Consider the following 16591-nt stretch of genomic DNA (forward strand, 5'->3'; position numbering starts at 1 on the left):
GCCGCGCCACCAGGGCCACCAGCTAGAGGAACGGTACGAGTGGGAGCGGGGTCGTGCATGCGCGGAGCAACTTCAAGCCTACTTGTATGGTATGGTATAATGAAATTGACGCTGTGTTTTTGATACGTACGGAAAGAAGATTTGGTAATTCTTCAGTATAGCTACCCCATCTCAAAAATCAATCAAATTGGTATCATTCGATGCGATTTTCAACGAGAAACAACTCTTTCCTCAGTCAAAATCGTAGCTCTGTCTCGCGAAGCGAGATATTAATATGTATATACATATATGAAAAGTATAATTTATGTGTAGTAATTTCTAACTTAACTCTAAATTTATTCTAATGAAAAAAAAAACAGAATTCTTGTTCGGCACATTTTGTGCACGAGGCAAAGGTATCTCGGAACAGAATATCAATATATGTATGTATATGTATAATGTATAATACCTACATCAAAATCATAACCAAATTTTTGCAGCAGAAATTTTGACTGCAACGACATAATTTCTCAATCTACTTGATCTGCAAAGTGTATTTTTTATTATTTTCGTCTTTTAATACATAATAATTTCAAATATATTACAATAAATGCACATAATTATATCTTTTAGAGCACTACACAAATGACAGTATATGCAACTCAAATGTGATTATTAGGAAAAATAAATTCATTGATCATACATCATACAAGTAAATATAGGCAGCACGGGGAACACCCATTCAATACTGAAACTTCGTCTTATTTCTAATTTCCTAAAATTTCTTGAGACGAGATTACACTTTAAGTAGGCGGTGATTCGAAAGGCGAACTGTACAAAATCCACAAAATTATTCTTACACGTAAAATTCCGCGCGACTATCCCCAACAGTATTCAATACACTCGGTGGACATTGATCCAGTGATCTGAGAAAAACGCTGAAAAAAAAAACTCTAAGCATAGTCGGCGTGTCATCGAGGTTTTCCATTTAGAAACGATTGGCTGATTCATATGATATGCATGACGCTGACGAAACATTCCCCGAAATTGGCTCACGTGTGTCGGGGTAACAGGTATACAAATGCAACGAGTACGCGGAGTATTCGAGTATATACGAATGCAGTTCTTGCGTAACGCAATTGCATATTCGACATTCGCGCTACCCACCGAGGTAACTCACGTCCAAGCTGGTCAGAGCGAAAAGCGACTTCGCCGTCGCAACGTTCCATTCTCCTCCGTGCCGATCGCCCGGGTTACCAAGCAGGGTCACGAGTAACTTTTCAGACCCCTTCGTCCCCCCTTTCGCCCACTCTTATCGCTATCCGTCCATATCTTGTACATACCATCATTATTATCAATTATAGTTTCGAGCAATGTTAGCAGCGTTTACCAAACGTGCGTGAGTCACGCTGTGCAGGTAGACGGACATGCGAGACAATGGCGTCAGAAAATGCACGACCAGATATCGACACGACCTTACTATACAATGTACGTGCATAACGGAACACTTTCAAACGGCTTTGTAAGAAACAGAAGAAAAATACGATAGGTATGCATTGTTAAAGACACAATGTTTTTAGAGAATAAATCACTTTTTCTCTCATGAATACGCTGACGACTTATATTAGTTTATTTTATTTAAATTTTTGGCAAAACGTACATGTGAAAGAGCAAATTCTTCCTCCGCCGTGACTCGTTTGATTAGCAATGTGGATAAGCGGGTTTCGGATAACGTGTCGTTCCCACCGCGCTCGCAAAGGCCAGCGAAGATACTTTATTGCAAATATTGTACACTTCGTTTCGGACAAGTAACGGAAATAAATTTACAATCCTTCTATTTCTTTCTTACAGTTAGATTCATCGTAAAATACAGGACTATCGAGAGGTACAAAATGCTCAGAGGTATTGAACGCCAATACCAAATTGAAATTGCTGGAGCACGTCGCTCCTCATGAACAACAATGGTGTAACTAGGTTCAATTCTATACGGGCAATGTTTCCTAGTTTCATCGCGATGCCCCCGCCGATGGCGCAGCGAATGTTCTCCGTGAAAATCTTCATGTTTTCGTTGTACAGATTACCTGAAAATTTCGAACACGCGTAAGCGTTCGTGTAAATCAAATTAATGAGCTGTAATGAGATTAAGCAAGGATTATAAGAGGCCAGCGCTCCATAGACAAATTATTAAGCCCGTATCAGACTACGACTTGAGATTACGATTAGATTGAAATTTGACCAAATCAGAGTAAAGTTTACTAATTTCAAGTTTAATGACTTTTACTCTACTTGGTCAAATTTCAATTTAATCTTAATCTCAATCCGTAGTCTGATGCGGGCTTTAGGGCCGATACAAAGGCAAAAATACAATTGGAAAAACAGGCACAATCACTATTGATCGCGCAATTACTATAAATTTTTTTACTTTTTAAATATTCCTTAAATTATAAATACTTAGATCTTCTTTGAATTATATTTCAATCTCCTTTGAGTTACACAATTGTATAAATAAAACTTTAAGTCTGAAAATACACTGGAAATAATCTATCGAATTACTTCGCTCACCGTCCGCAAACTTGATATCAGACAGATTGCCACCGTTAATGAAGCCGTGCAGCCTAAACAAATCCCCGAAGCTGTTACGGCCGGGTCTGAACGGGAGCGGCGTGTAGACGTGAAGCGCGGCTGCCCAGTACATCTCGCCGCCCACCGAGTTGCCGTCGGAGCGGGGCCCGCACCCCCGCATGTCGAATCCGCGTAGATTCAGCGGGCCGCCCAGGAAGAAATGATCGGCGATACTTATCTTCATGTCGTTGCTGATTGTATTCAACAGCCCGGACTGAAGGCCCAGCTGGAATGTCTGTTCGAAGGCGGAAAAGTCGCGATGAAATACTTTTACGATGTATACAGAGTCGGGTTGGACAAAAACAAAGAATCGCGAGAAACGAATACTTACAACGTACTCGTGAGGCGACCAGTTGGTCTGTATGGCAAGTTCGTTCTTTAAGAAACCGATATCGCCGCCCAGGCCAGCCATTTCCGTCGTCAATCGCATGAGGCTGCCGGTAACGGGGAATATAGGCGAGTCCCTCTTGTCTATCGTCCAGATGTACCTCAGCGCGGACTTCAAATTCGGCCCGCACTGCTCCCGTATGCGAAAAGCCGCCTGTTTTGAGCAACTGATGTTCCTAAATGCAGCTTCGTACTGTACATTGTGCTTGGAGGTGTCCGTCTGATTTAGCTCCATGTCGAGCAGCAGCCCCTTGTCGTTCTGCTTGAAGCCGGACCACGGGAAGTCGTGCGTCGTGCTGAACACGGTGCTGGTTAATCTGTAGAGCGTTAATCCGACTGTTAACCGCGACTCCGAACGCGCTCGTTATAAGTTAGATACTGGTACAGATGTCCCGACTCACACTGCGTTGTACAAGCTCTGCGGAAATGGTTTAATGGCGGATACATTGAAGTTGATCGAACTTTTGTTACCGTGTGAATATTCCATCTGGACACGCTCCGCCCTGCCGAACAGATTCGGCGCCCTCGCGCCGATGATCAGGGACCCCTCGTTGTTCCCGACCATCGTGCTGATACCGCCGACCAGGCGTCTCATTTCGCGCACCTTAAAAGTCACCTGACGACAAACGCGATTCGGTGAGCGTCACGGACAGACGCACGGCGTTGCGTGCGGCGCGCGAGGACGAGAACTGCGTTACGCTTAAATCTAGAGGAATTACTTATTCTTTGTCTAATTAATTGTACAATTATATACTTCTACGCCGTCGGGGGTGGCGTCGGGTCCTTGACTGGTGTCGATGTAAATTCCGATGTTCCTAAAACACCCCAGCGCGTCCAGCCTCTCCCGCACCTTATAAGCGCGTATAATAACATCCTCAAAGTTTCGAGCTTTAAACAAGTCAGTCACCTGCGACTTGATTATGTCGTCTTTCGTTCGTACAAGTCCGTCCACGTGTATCTTGTCGACTCGTGCCTGGAAAGAACGATAAGCAGAGATAATCAGAATCTACAGCTGACAATGTGCAACTATTACGCCTCAATAACTCCAGTAACGTACCTCTACCTCCTGCAGTACAATACTATTCGTCTGTACGTTCTCCTCTTCCCTGTGTAACTGTGATTTGTCATCGGAAAATGGTGGCTGCGAGAAAATCAATTAATTCTTTTGTGGGATTTTAATAGTAAAATAATTTATCATTTTTCAAGGGTCTTAGTGTTTAAAGCAATCTAGAATACAGATCTAGGCATATCGTGGCATAATGTGTTGTTTTGTGTGTAAGTCGTGGACATACAAAGTTGTCATTTGGATCATCGCGTTTGTTTGCGGAGACGTCCTTAGGTAATTGACCCAAGCCTAAAGGATTACTGGATTCCTGAGAAAACAAACAGACACCTCCGTCAGATTGCAATTGTATACACATTCCTCGATAAAAATCCGCGCGAGCGAGACTTGCCCGGCGATTGACATCGCGAGAATTCGGATGAAAATTAAAATTATCCAATCACCGGTGATATTATTAGAGATTACTCATCCCGCGGATCCCGAAAAAACGGGGTTTTAGGTTATGCCGTAACTTCTAATAATAAATACGTGCCTTAGCGTGGACAGTGCCCATTATCTCGTCGGCGTATCTCTGCCCTCCCTTTTCGTGGCTGCCGCGTTAAAATCTCATGCCAAAATTAGTCGCGACAGCCGTCGAGCGAAACGCACGGCGAACTTGCGATTTAAAGATCGAGTGCGGGTAAAAAAAAAACATGCACACGGGATCGCCGTTCACCGGCGCGACGGCAGCACCACGCGACACGTGACACGTCCCATTCATATAGGGTGTTCTTCTTCTTCTGTAATACGGCGCGCTGGTTCTCTAGTCGAGTACCAAGTGGGTGTCAAGACTAACCAGTAGTCGTGAAACATCTTCTCTGGGTTTTGTCGCGCACTGCCTTTTAGCCGCTTGATTTCAAGGCACTATTAGTCGCCTCTTATGATACGGAGGGCTGGCCGGATCGTCTATTCATAAGCGGTTCAACACGCCACATACAGGGTGTTCGGAGTGGCAGAATCAAAGTTCACTCGGGTGAACGTTGATCCCCTTTATCGCAAGATTGCGCCTGGAATTTATAGACAGATGGAATAAAAAACTTCATAATTTTGCTGTTCATCTTCTATAACTTCGAAGTCACGCACTTCAGATTTTGACCGAAAACTACGTTTTCGAACGTGCGTTTTTTAGCGATCTGTCTGTACTGAAATGACCGAGGAAAAATTAATATATCGAAGACGTATTTTGCCAGAAAAATCGAAGCTAGAACGATCAAGCAACATTTAACATATAACTTAAGCAACAAGCAACATCACATAACGTTATAACAATGTATTATTTTACCTTATTTTCTTATCGGACCACGAAGTGATGTACTTCGTTTCGATATCAGGAGAAGAATCGTCAATTAAGTCAATTCAGCAGCAGTTCGCTTATTTCTTCTTTTATTTAAAATATTCAAATGTAGATTCGATTATAAATTTTAGATGTATATCCTTATTATTATATATAACGATAAAATATTGAATAAAGGAACAATTAGTTTGTTTCAAGATCTTCTAGAAGGAATATAATAAAAATATTTCACAGTAGTGCTCGAACAGTTAAGCCTGAGATTCTTCCCAATGTATCCCGTACTTTACACATTCGCTCTGAGAAAAATTCATGTTTTTGACACGATACTATAATATAGGTATAGTTTTATGCATTAACATCTTCGGCAACACATATAATTCAGTTGTTACCTGTTATATAGTATAGGATGTCGTCCCAATGATTCACTTCGGATATGCAACAAGAAATTAATTTTAATCGCTCGACAACTAAATGACTAAATTGTTGGTCGGTATAATTACTGTGCGTAAAATTTATAGTAAGAGATCATAATATCTAATACTGACAGATATTATTTTTGTAACATATGCTTATCATATTCCTAATCGTACATACACATGATTGCTGATAACTGAAAAACAGTATCATTAATTCCATCTCCTCCGAAATTAAACCATTGGATACAACAAAGACTCATATATATTGCATACTTGACTATTTTACATAACGTTCTAAAAATAATAGCAATTGTAGTAAAAATATATTTCTTTTTCAGAAACGTTGCTAACAATGATAAAATCATTTGCATTAATATACTCCGAGAAAAATAACAATATGTATATATATCAATATTGCAATACCGTTTAGAAAAATTCACTCTAATGGTCTAATGGTCGCAATGTACAGACGAACGTTATTTTAATTCTGTTAACACGTCATCTGCTTGGTTTTATGTTACCATATATGCCACGGTGAAATTTTCATCATCGTCGGCATAAAATATGATTAAATAAATCTGTCTCCTTAAGGATACCTTAAATACCATCTTTTCACTTTATTTCGTTGTCTAGCTATTTATGTCATTCAAGATTTTATATATTAGACGGCATTTACGTTTTTACAACTTAAAAAATTTTAATAGCGTCGGTAATCATCATGGCAGTTAACGTGTTAATAAAATTGACAAGATTTGTAGAGATTCTTATTCATATTAAAAATACATGTATAAGCTTTATATGGCATCTGTTACAATTGGGGGTAAGCTATAGTTAATTAGAAAGTGACCTTTTAAAAATATACTTTCAACGTGAACATATATGCACCTTCAAAAATAATATCCTCTTTCGTCAGATCTTTAGAACAATTCTAATACCACGACTAGCGAAAAATCACGATATTATTGAACTGATGCAAAAAGTTAGCCGTGGTTTTCTTAAGTTACAATTTTTCAGAGCTAATAGTGTTCTAAAAAAAAAGATTCTCGACCTCTTTGTCTAAATAAAACGGATGTATATCGAAGTCACAATAGTGACTCTATTGTAATTAATAAAAATTACTTCTAAAAATAGCTTTGTCTATCCATTTCCATTTAATCTTATCTTCTGGTATAAACGACGAACTTTTTGCACCAACCTAATATATTTTCAAAAACTTATGCTACTCGCGAATCCCACGGATTTGACGAATCCTTATCTATCAGATAACAGCAGTACTGATACGGGGGGCCGTATTGATGGGCGAGACAGGACTGCCGTGGACTTCCAGATCGAATTCTGAAGTTGTCAAGCAATTTCCCATGACTCGGTTCCACCTGTCGGCACTCTCGTTGGCAACCACGTAAGTTTTCGCGATTCTTGGTTCTATATCATTCGTCTCGGGCCTTTCGCAAGCCCGTAGTGCCTCTTGATGTATAATAATTTCGTTGGTGATGTACGCTTCGCGACGTATCCTATTGCGTAACGTGGCACTCATATCAGGAATGCACCATCGTATGAGGATCATTACAAGCGCCACAATATTCTGAAAAATACGTGAATATGATAATTATTATTTTCCTAATTTGTTAAGCTAAAATAGATTGATATGAGATGCAGAAATTTTAAGAATTAGTATACATCTGAATAAAAAGAAAAGTAACGTACCTCAAAAACGACGATGAAAGCTAATCTAGCCGCTAGTATATGCCAGAACATGATACTATATTCGTACTTGTTTGGCGAGTCTGGCGGCTCTCTATAATCTGGGTAGCGGCAAATCTCGATTGGGACATTATTCATCGTCATATTTGACTGAGTTTCATTTTTTAGTTCGTTAGTATTGAATTTTGATAGAGAATGATCCAGGAAACCTTCTAACGAATAATGATCAGAAATTGTTATACGGTAAACTAGCCTCGGTATGAAGTTCGAAGTAAAAGCTATGATGAATGCCTGAAAAACAGAATTGATTGCGTTGTTGAAAATAATGATTAAACGAAAGAATTAATAATATATCTTTGTGAAATAATGCTTTTCTCACTTATAAAATCTTCGATAATTTTCAAGTTGCAACTGATCTTTAAAGGTCTATGTCGTTGCTCTTGAGGTATAAGACTTACATTTGTGATAACAGATAATTTGGAAATGGAATCGAGAATGCGATACCATATACCTATGTCTCGGACACGCTGTCCGACTGGCCTTCTGTACAAGGTTAATAATTTTTTCGCGTCTAATCTCATCTCGAAAACGTTATTCAGTAACGCAAAGAATGGCGCTAATGGAAACGCAGCGACGAAGATTGTAACAAATCCATATTGTAGAACTACAAAAGAGAAAATTACAACTTTTTAATGTATCTTTTAAAAGTTTCTCCGTGTATCTCTAGCAAGTATTGCTTTAATCATATAATTATTTGCCATTCTTCAGTCTAATAAACAAGATTTTATTTTTCTTCTGCTTACCCATTTCTAAATATTCGGGAAAGAGACTTCTAGGTCCCCATTGAACTAATTTATAATCTCTGACCCATTGCAAGTATTTTCTAGACGAATATCTTTTATTTGGATCTTCCAACTTTTTCGAGCCGACGTGAACTTTCAAAGTGTTCAACCATTTGTAAAATAGCGGAAAAAGCATTTCTAAGATGGTGTTCATGGCTTGTTTGCCAATCATAATAATGCTCAGTTGGATGCACAATTCCAAGAGACAACCGCCTGGCCCGCACTCTTCTTGCCGAGCTCCCAAGAAACGATTATAATTGCCTGGATAACCGGTGAATTTCCCCTTGAAAAACGCTATGTAAAATATAGAGGCGTAATAATTCACAAATTCCAACAAGTAAATTTTCAAAGTCAAGCTGTCGTCGAATTCAGTCTGGGTACGAAGTAATTCGATCTGAAAACAGTAATAAGAATTTTCATTTATTAGGATCAACAAAATATCTTTAAAGTCTTTATCTTTGTTTATTCAAAACTGCACTTTGCGGTAGGATTTTAATTAAAACTATGAACTCCTAATGCTTCTTATAATTAACGTGTCAATAAATAGATAAAATATTCATAACTGTCAAACTACTTTAACATTGTCTTGTATGTATATAAGAGTAAATCCTCATATAAAATTACCTCTGTCAAATATTCTGCCAGCCAAACGTAGAGCCAATTGAACAAAATGATGCAACAGAGATTGATGCACGCGGCGGTCGCGGTAGTTAACAATATAGCATAACTGGTTACCATCGGGTGTCCAGAAACTCTTAACGCAGTTAAAACTGACATTCTATACAGGACTACTCCAAGTACAGCAGCCATGGCTACAGCTATCTGTTAAAATACAACATATTTTTTGCCAGAGTTCATTTTAACATTATTAAATATCAATTAAAATATTATTAAATGAGATATAATCATTACAGAAATAATTAAGCTTACCAAAAGTAGAACCACTGAAAAACTGAATATCATAGCTGGCAATTTCATCTTCCAGTATGGCACTTTTGGCTCTTCTGTATTTGTAATAATATTGATAGACTTCTTCTTAATATGCGCAAGCCGCGCTAAGTACTGCGGCCTAGGATATTCTTCTTGAGCATCTAAACCAGTCAAATCCCATCTGTGGGTTATTTCGGCAGAATATTTCTTCCATAGTTCAAGGAACAATGTGGCTGTAAAAGTTATAATACTATGTTATAAATATATTATTCAAATATAATTGTAGTAACTATTTGTTAATAAATTATCAATTTTAGCATACCCCATAGTGACATAAATATAGAGAAAAACACCGTCGACGGATTATCGAACAGATATGTAATCTTCGAGTGTAAACATGTTTCCTTTAGGTCCCAGTAGTCACAAAAATAATCGCACAATGGACACATCAAGATAGTGTTGTTAACGTTACAAATATCTTCGCTCGGTTTGTTGTAGTCCAAAGTAACGCAGCTATATATGAAGCACAAGAGACCGACGATACTGGCTGGAATCAGCATGTGAGTGTAAAATCCCAGCCATGCGAAATAAAGCCCGATCTTCACCCCAAAGTATTCTTTGACATAATCCAAGGGCTGATAATGCAGACATCTTCTCAAACTGGCCCACTCGGTGTACAAAAGATATCTCATCGAGTCTGGAGTGTGCAGACTTCCCTGAAATATAAATAGCATATTTATATATACCAAGTGAGTCATTTTTGCGCGAGGCTGTAATTTTCGAACCGCGATCACAAAAATAAAATGAAACAGCTCACATCGTGAAGCGGATACGCCGCGACGTACGCATGTTCGGATATCAATCTCTCGACGCCAAATGCGAAATCGTCCTCCTTGGTCTCCGTAAATCTGGTTCTGTCCAAAATAAATTGCACGATACGCGATCGCGTTGCCGACGTGAAAAAATTCGGCGAATCCAGATCGAATAAGTAATCCTTGTCTCTACAGTAAACCGCTGTGAAGTTCTGCCTCATCGTCGGGAAGATAGTCATGTCGACGTAATATTTGTTCATGATCCGTCGGAAAAACGAGTTGACCTCCTTGATAATAACGTTACTGCTCGTTTGAGGCATTTGGCAACCAGGCAGTTCTCTCATTGGCAGTCGAAGTTTCAATATCTCGGCATATCGTCGCAAAACGTGCTTGGGCGCGTGAATCTTTATGAAGTGCAGGCCATTTGGTTCCGCCTGTTCGTATTCTAATTGCAGTCCTTCCTTTTCCAGATTCTTCTCAAATATCTAAAAATACGATACGAATTTCACAGGTGACAGAATCGATTGTACATGTATTGTATATTTAAATAACAACGCGTACTCACTCTTCTACGTTCGACACTGCGATAGGTCTGTGCCTCTCCGTTGTACTCGTCCCACACGAGTACGAAATCAACTGAGCGTATTTCATCACGAAAATATAAGCTATATCTTGTGCCGGAATGCGAAATCTAGAATAAAACAAAACATTACATTCACATTTTCTAAATAACAGCAATCAGTTTAACATAGTTCAACTTATCACTCATCAGTCAGGGTCGGTTTCGCAAACATCGGTTAACTGCTAAGGTCCAGTTTCACCAAACGTTGTTTAATTTTAATCTTAGTTTAATTCACGTTTGTCTCTTTCTAAAGTAACAGTTAGAAAGAGACAAAGAATGAATTAAGCCAAGCTTGAAGTTCAGCGACGTTGGTGAAACCAGGCCTGACTGGAGCTCAATCGATTCTGTCTCTTCTTAGATAATAATATAGAACAAGATAGAAAGTCGACTAATCTCTGGTTAATTCACATTTGTAAAACTGGCCCTTACACAACTGAGTTCACTGGTACTTTTCTAAACTTGGAAACAACTCGTGAAAAATTAACACCTTTAAAGATGCTATATTGCTGCCATGACTTGATTCATGTCACTATGTGTCTACTTATTATCAAACACAATTACAAATCAATGTAAAATAATAAAATGAAACTAACAAGAGAGATACAATGCTACACTTGGCGTCTAGCTCATAGAGCATATTGAGAAGATCGAGTCTCACCAATCTTGTGTCATGTAGATTATTCTTCGTGTCTGTGTAACTCCCGTCTAAAACTGTATCATTTGTGCCGTTGTCGACGGTGGACGAGTCGTCCGTGCACGTGGGGTAGAGATTGTCCAAAGAGACGGCGCTGCGCATGCTGTTGACGCTCATGGTGTCCTCGTACAGGGTGTTGCGGACGCTCTGGTACAACGTCTGCTGCGAGCCCTGACTCAGGCTGTCCTGCACCGACTGGTACAAGCTGGACCCTCCAGGGATGCTGCTCTCACGTCGTCGCGCGCTTGTAAGAGAAACCTCCTCGTCATCCTCTTCCATTGCTCAACACACTCGCCGATTGTCAAACCCTACTTTATGCAAACCAAACAGACGTGTGCGTCATGCAAACCCAAGGGGGGGAGGAAGGGAATCGGCAGCGTTGCGATCGAGAAGCGTGATGCAGTAAAAAAAAACTAAGTTCCCATCGTTATCCTCTTACATAATAAAGATGATATCTCTTAGCGATACAACTTAAACGGGCGACAGGTGACAATCTGTAACTGAGAGGCCTCCCACATCTTTACAGCCTTCCACAATGCACTGGCTCCGTTCTCCAGACATACGCATGTTTACCATCGCGTGTATGTACATGTCACGTGTGTGCGCGGGAATTAAATCCATTGTAAAACAATTATAATCCGTTTTCTCGCTTGCTAAAGCTAACCAAGACGTGACGTGACGTGCTTCCGCGCTCGGAGCTCGCGCCGGTGAGGTACGGGCACAACTCGCGGCGGCGAGTCCCGCCGTAAGCCCGTCTCTCGCGAAATCGTCTCGCCCTGTGCCCTCGTCGCGGGAAGCGTCGTGCTCTTACCTAATGTTGCCCGCGGGTCCATTTACCGAGCGACACCGCCACGTTTAAATCTCTGGAAGACTCGCGTTCCGATCGGACTGCTGTCGCGCGGCCGCGTCGTCGTTGCGGGAGGAGGAAAAAAAAAAGAGATGGACACGTGAGAATTTTCCCCAGCTACATGACTCGATACGACGAGCGTTACTTGCTGTGTCACATACCGTATGATAGGAGCACGTCACGCGTGGCCGTCTCCATTTGGAGGTCCCAGGTCCCAGGACCGGCCGATGCCACAGGCGCAGTAGCGTACATACACGTACACGCGCGACCGTCTCGCAGAGTCGTGACTAATGGACCGGGCCCGCGGGTTTGCGCGTTTCACGGCCGCGAAACGCGACAACCGCACGGTTTTACTTGACCTACAGGACGAAGAAAATAATATAGAAATAACAAAAGAAAACACTATAACGTACGAAAGACGAACCGATTGTCACGAGGGGGAGGAGGGGGTGGGGGGAGCAGATCCGGTCCAGATTCCTCGTCTCTCTCACGAGTCTAAAATTGTTGGGCTTTATTTTTAGATGCCACTTTCGCTCGTTTTACGAACCGAAACGGTATATTTTGATTTTATTCGCCGCTCCTGCGCGAATCGTTTGGCAAACTTGATAGCGGCAAGAGCAGCGACTATGTATTATAAATCATGCGTCCTGTGTAATCGCATCTAGAAAAGGAACGTGTATCGCGCGTCGGAAGTGAGATTTCCGCAGATATTCACACGTTATCGTAGGAAGTATAATTCACTTAACTAGCTCGCGCAGCGCTTTTCATTCCAGCGTCATTTTCTACTGGCAAGTTTTTTATTTAAAATCCAATTACAAAACGTCAAACTTGTCACTTTTCGATAACAAATTCTAACTTTGCTAATTTGGGTGAATCATAGAAATGTTTTATGTTACTCGTGTAAGAGTACTGTATGTACATAGAATTTGTAGCCTCGCGCGAGAAAAACCGCGTGCCCTACTCGCCAGCGTGCGCGTCGCCCGACAAACACGTTTGCAATGCACGTAGTAAAATACTCATTATTGAGATATGTGGATTACACGAACAGATTCTTAATCGATACAGCTTGTTTCTATATATACACGTTATATACAGCAAAAACGTAACATTCGTCGATTTACTAAACAATACGTAAATATATTAAGCATATTTCTGTATAAACTTTATCATCTATAAACGAACGTACGAAAGTAAAATCAACTCGCCGCTCCGAATATTTCGATTGAGGGATCACTTTTTTTTTCAGCGAAGAACGCGAACGCCTTGCAATCATACTTCCTGCATAACTAGCGCGTTGAGCTCCTCCTCCCCCGGACACAGTATCGCATCGATATTGTAAAAGGCGGCGTGAAGCGTTATCATGAACCAGGAAACCCCTGAAAGATAAGAGCGCAGGTAGAATCAATCCTCGTTATCGCAAAATCGCATCTCCCGCGGACGCCCCCCTACCCACCGAGCACCCAAAAGACAGCCGCGTGCGCGCCAACCAGGTAAAATACGGGCAGCGAACAAATCCCGACTAAAGAGTACACCTGCGCCAGGGTTAATCTGTGATTCAGCACCATCAGTTCCTGCCTCGCATGCCGCTGCGACAGCTTGTAACATATCCCGAGAGAGGCGACGACCGCCAGCAGCAACAGCGGCGAGGTGATTCTGAGGGAAGAAAATTACACATCCCTCGTCACACGTACAGCCGTATCAAAAGTTTAAGTAATCGCAATTCGAAGGAATAAAGGGTACAAGAGTCAGGACAGGATGTGTCTGAATGACTTTAATTTTATTGCGAAAAATTTACCTCAGCCAGGGTTTGAACCTGGAGACGCCCGTCTAGTAAGAGAGAGGTCGAGGGGGTCAATTCTGTATCTTACACTACAGTGAAAATGCTGAAAGTGAATAGTCGTAATGGCTTCCGGATGGTTGCCGCGTCCGTTTGCACTGTGGTGCCGACGTTTCGCAAACATTGCAGCTTGCATCATCAGGGCTGGGAGACTCTGATACCAGTATCAGTCGGCAGCAGACTGCAAACGGACGCGGCAACCATCCGGAAGCCATTACGACTGAAGAAGACAGCGGCCGCGAAAGCTTGAAAGCCTAAAAGTGAATAGCTTTGTCTCTTTCTAAGCGTTCCCTTAGAAAGAGACAAAGTCGTTCACTTTTAGCATTTTCACTATATTGTAGGATACAGAATTGACCCACAGGTTCAAACCCCGGGCTGAGGTAGATTTTTCGCAATAACTTTAAAAATTAAAATCATTTAGACATCATCATGTCTTGGCTCTTGCATCCTTCGTTTCTTTGAATTGTGATTTCTCGTCAGATCCTTATGAATTTTATTGTTTAAGGGCCCGAGCAGAATGGCTGTCCTATACTCTTACGACAGCCTTAAGACAATGTTTTATGTTTTAAGCCTTCGTCTTGAGGTAAGGCACAATAACTGTCTTAAGAGTACAAGACAGCCATTCTGCTCAGACCCTTAGTAATCAGTTGGTAGAATTATGCGTCTTCTTAAAATAAAACGCTAAGCCAGATCAATAAAACGTCAAGTGTCTCTTACAAGCAGTATATCACTAATCCGATAAACACAAACAGGTAATTGCTCTGGAAATATTCAATGTTCTTCACGATCCGCTTGCTCAGCCTGCTTATGTTAGGCGGCGGTCTGATGTTGTTTGTGTTAAGGAACACCGACCACGGCCGAATGTTCGCCTTCCTGTGCTCGATCCAGTCATGGGCCTGAGGATAGCCGATCTGTCCGAGCGGCAGCTGAGGTAATTGTAAAAATTCCAATCTGCAAAAACAGTACAGGCGTCAGTCGAATGACACAACAGATCGGACAATGCCCTGGCGGATATATTCTACTGAAAATGTAACAAAATTTTGCTGAAATGTATTGAAAGTCTCTCACTCTCGACCGTTTCATTATCATTTTGATACTTCAATAACTTCTCTTTGAAAAGTAACACGGTTGAAGTTTTCAGGAAATTTTATATATCTATTTCAGTTTTTTTTATTATTTTCTAACAGTATGTGCTAACCCTTCTCGTACTTCGCGATATTACAATGAATTTTACAAGGAAAATTGTTTATTTTGCGAGATTCAATTTCACAAACGTCAGTTAGTTTAAGTTTAATTGATTCTCTTCTTATGCCCGGTTTCACCAAACGTTGCTTTAGTTCAATTCATGTTTGTCCCTCTCTAAAGTAACAGTTGGAAAGAGACAAAAAACGAATGAAGCTTAAAGTTAAACAATGTTGGCGAAACCGGACTTCATGCCCAGTTCTATTGATTGCAGCTCAACTTTGATCTCGGTGCAACTTTTTTAACACTTTCTAGCTTCAGGAATTGGAACAAGATAAGAAGCAATTTATAACCCGAGATTAAAGTTAATCTGCATTGGTAGAAACAGGCATTAGACAATAATAAAGATGGGAAGTCGACTAATCTCTGGTTAATAGTCAACCGACGTTTGTAAAATTGGCCCTCGGTAACTTCAACAACTCTCCCTTCACTTTTCGACCCGTAGTACTCCGAGTAAAATATTTCCATCAAGGCAGCTACTCCGCGTCCCCTTAACATCTTCTAGTCTGCGCTTCCGATTGCTCGCTCGACAAGTCAAAATTGATCTCGCAAAACATCGCTTCAATTATTAGATATCAATAACCGTAACAAGCTAATAGTAGAATCGTGATTTCTCTGCATACGTCAACGCAGTTTACAGGTTAGGTTAAGTTAGATCCTGAGGCAGATCTGCAGAACGACGAGAAATCGCCCGTTCATTACCCGTTCGTGGACTTGTGCTTCTCCGGCGGGCTCTGCATCTCGCCCATCGGGACTTCCACCTGTGCCATGACTTCCTGGGGCAAGCGATCCGTCTCGCTCGCTTCGACAGTACTCTCGGTCGCCAAAGATCTTGTCTCTCTACCTCGGCTCTCGCTGACTTATCGACTTTATTAAGCTTTATCTCTCACGCTTTGTGTCGTTCGCTCTTTCCCCGAAAGACGTGTGTGGACGCACGCGTGTTTATCTCCTTTAGGTGGCAGAAAGCGCGAGGGAGACGCTGCCACAACGAAAGGACTTGTGATTCGGTCAACGCTTGTATACCGGGTGGCTCTCAATTATCCACGCGAGGAGCAAAGCAAACGCAAATTCGGAGCCTTCATAAAGCGCGGTCCATTTAAGGTGCGTTCCGTTTCACGCATAACGCGCATGATGCATCGTTTATCCTTGTTACTTACCAAATGATAAATAAGGATAAATGGTGTATCATGCATATCATGCGTGAAACGGGACGCACCCTTATACTACGTCCATATAGTATCCCTTACGGAAAAAAACACTCAAG

The 16591-nt window shown here is 41.2% G+C and overlaps 3 protein-coding genes and 1 long non-coding RNA gene across 9 annotated transcripts; 1 reads left to right on the plus strand and 3 right to left on the minus strand.

The window, feature by feature from the left end:
* The first annotated feature begins 8 nt into the window (after positions 1 to 8).
* On the plus strand, positions 9 to 1913 carry LOC105561164. 2 transcript variants are annotated; one of them, XR_001008889.1, is made up of 3 exons: positions 9 to 89; positions 1344 to 1528; positions 1831 to 1913. It is a non-coding gene; the product is annotated as an uncharacterized LOC105561164 (long non-coding RNA). The 2 variants fall into 2 exon arrangements; XR_001008888.1 differs by having other exon boundaries at positions 55 to 144.
* On the minus strand, positions 1587 to 4835 carry LOC105561163 (sorting and assembly machinery component 50 homolog). The gene is made up of 8 exons (XM_012010911.1): positions 4584 to 4835; positions 4281 to 4361; positions 4046 to 4129; positions 3743 to 3961; positions 3390 to 3604; positions 2933 to 3305; positions 2542 to 2836; positions 1587 to 2060 (listed from the first exon to the last, which is right to left on the minus strand). The coding sequence occupies exons 1-8, from the start codon at positions 4602 to 4604 to the stop codon at positions 1876 to 1878; spliced, it is 1473 nt and encodes a 490-aa protein (XP_011866301.1). The 5' UTR covers positions 4605 to 4835; the 3' UTR covers positions 1587 to 1875.
* Positions 4836 to 5818: 983 nt separating this feature from the next.
* LOC105561167 (anoctamin-1) lies at positions 5819 to 12546 on the minus strand. 5 transcript variants are annotated; one of them, XM_012010915.1, is made up of 12 exons: positions 12410 to 12546; positions 12213 to 12292; positions 11366 to 11709; positions 10651 to 10776; positions 10091 to 10570; positions 9596 to 9989; positions 9274 to 9506; positions 8968 to 9165; positions 8305 to 8737; positions 7960 to 8165; positions 7505 to 7792; positions 5819 to 7382 (listed from the first exon to the last, which is right to left on the minus strand). In XM_012010915.1, exons 3-12 carry the CDS (start codon positions 11678 to 11680, stop codon positions 7059 to 7061), a joined length of 2997 nt encoding a protein of 998 aa, XP_011866305.1. In that variant the 5' UTR covers positions 11681 to 11709; positions 12213 to 12292; positions 12410 to 12546; the 3' UTR covers positions 5819 to 7058. The 5 variants fall into 5 exon arrangements, with proteins under 5 accessions (XP_011866305.1, XP_011866304.1, XP_011866309.1 ...); XM_012010914.1 differs by having other exon boundaries at positions 11366 to 11712; XM_012010919.1 differs by having other exon boundaries at positions 11366 to 11645; positions 12410 to 12544.
* Positions 12547 to 13026: 480 nt separating this feature from the next.
* Positions 13027 to 16381, minus strand: LOC105561168 (prenylated Rab acceptor protein 1). The gene is made up of 4 exons (XM_012010920.1): positions 16030 to 16381; positions 14803 to 15036; positions 13702 to 13901; positions 13027 to 13624 (listed from the first exon to the last, which is right to left on the minus strand). The coding sequence occupies exons 1-4, from the start codon at positions 16095 to 16097 to the stop codon at positions 13518 to 13520; spliced, it is 609 nt and encodes a 202-aa protein (XP_011866310.1). The 5' UTR covers positions 16098 to 16381; the 3' UTR covers positions 13027 to 13517.
* Between the last annotated feature and the right edge of the window lie 210 nt (positions 16382 to 16591).

This window comes from Vollenhovia emeryi, unplaced genomic scaffold (genome assembly GCF_000949405.1).
Source record: "Vollenhovia emeryi isolate VEMERY1.0 unplaced genomic scaffold, V.emery_V1.0 DF939210.1, whole genome shotgun sequence".
In the NCBI taxonomy this organism is placed as follows: Eukaryota; Metazoa; Arthropoda; class Insecta; order Hymenoptera; family Formicidae; genus Vollenhovia; species Vollenhovia emeryi.

Excerpts from the sequence above, each read along its gene's own strand:
- LOC105561163 (XM_012010911.1), bottom strand. The coding sequence starts at position 4,604 with ATGGGCACTGTCCACGCTAAG. Across the intron at positions 4,362-4,583 it reads TGGGCACTGTCCACGCTAAG|GAATCCAGTAATCCTTTAGG; the intron begins GCACGTATTTAT and ends TTGTTTTCTCAG. Across the intron at positions 2,837-2,932 it reads GGTCGCCTCACGAGTACGTT|ACATTCCAGCTGGGCCTTCA; the intron begins GTAAGTATTCGT and ends GCCTTCGAACAG.
- LOC105561167 (XM_012010918.1), bottom strand. The coding sequence starts at position 11,680 with ATGGAAGAGGATGACGAGGAGGTTTCTCTTACAAGCGCGCGACGACGT. Across the intron at positions 10,777-11,365 it reads ATCTACATGACACAAGATTG|ATTTCGCATTCCGGCACAAG; the intron begins GTGAGACTCGAT and ends GTTTTATTCTAG. Across the intron at positions 9,166-9,273 it reads TTTCAGTGGTTCTACTTTTG|ATAGCTGTAGCCATGGCTGC; the intron begins GTAAGCTTAATT and ends GTATTTTAACAG.
- LOC105561168 (XM_012010920.1), bottom strand. The coding sequence starts at position 16,097 with ATGGCACAGGTGGAAGTCCCGATGGGCGAGATGCAGAGCCCGCCGGAG. Across the intron at positions 13,902-14,802 it reads GGATTAGTGATATACTGCTT|AATCACCTCGCCGCTGTTGC; the intron begins GTAAGAGACACT and ends TTCTTCCCTCAG. Across the intron at positions 13,625-13,701 it reads GGCTGTCTTTTGGGTGCTCG|GGGTTTCCTGGTTCATGATA; the intron begins GTGGGTAGGGGG and ends CTTATCTTTCAG.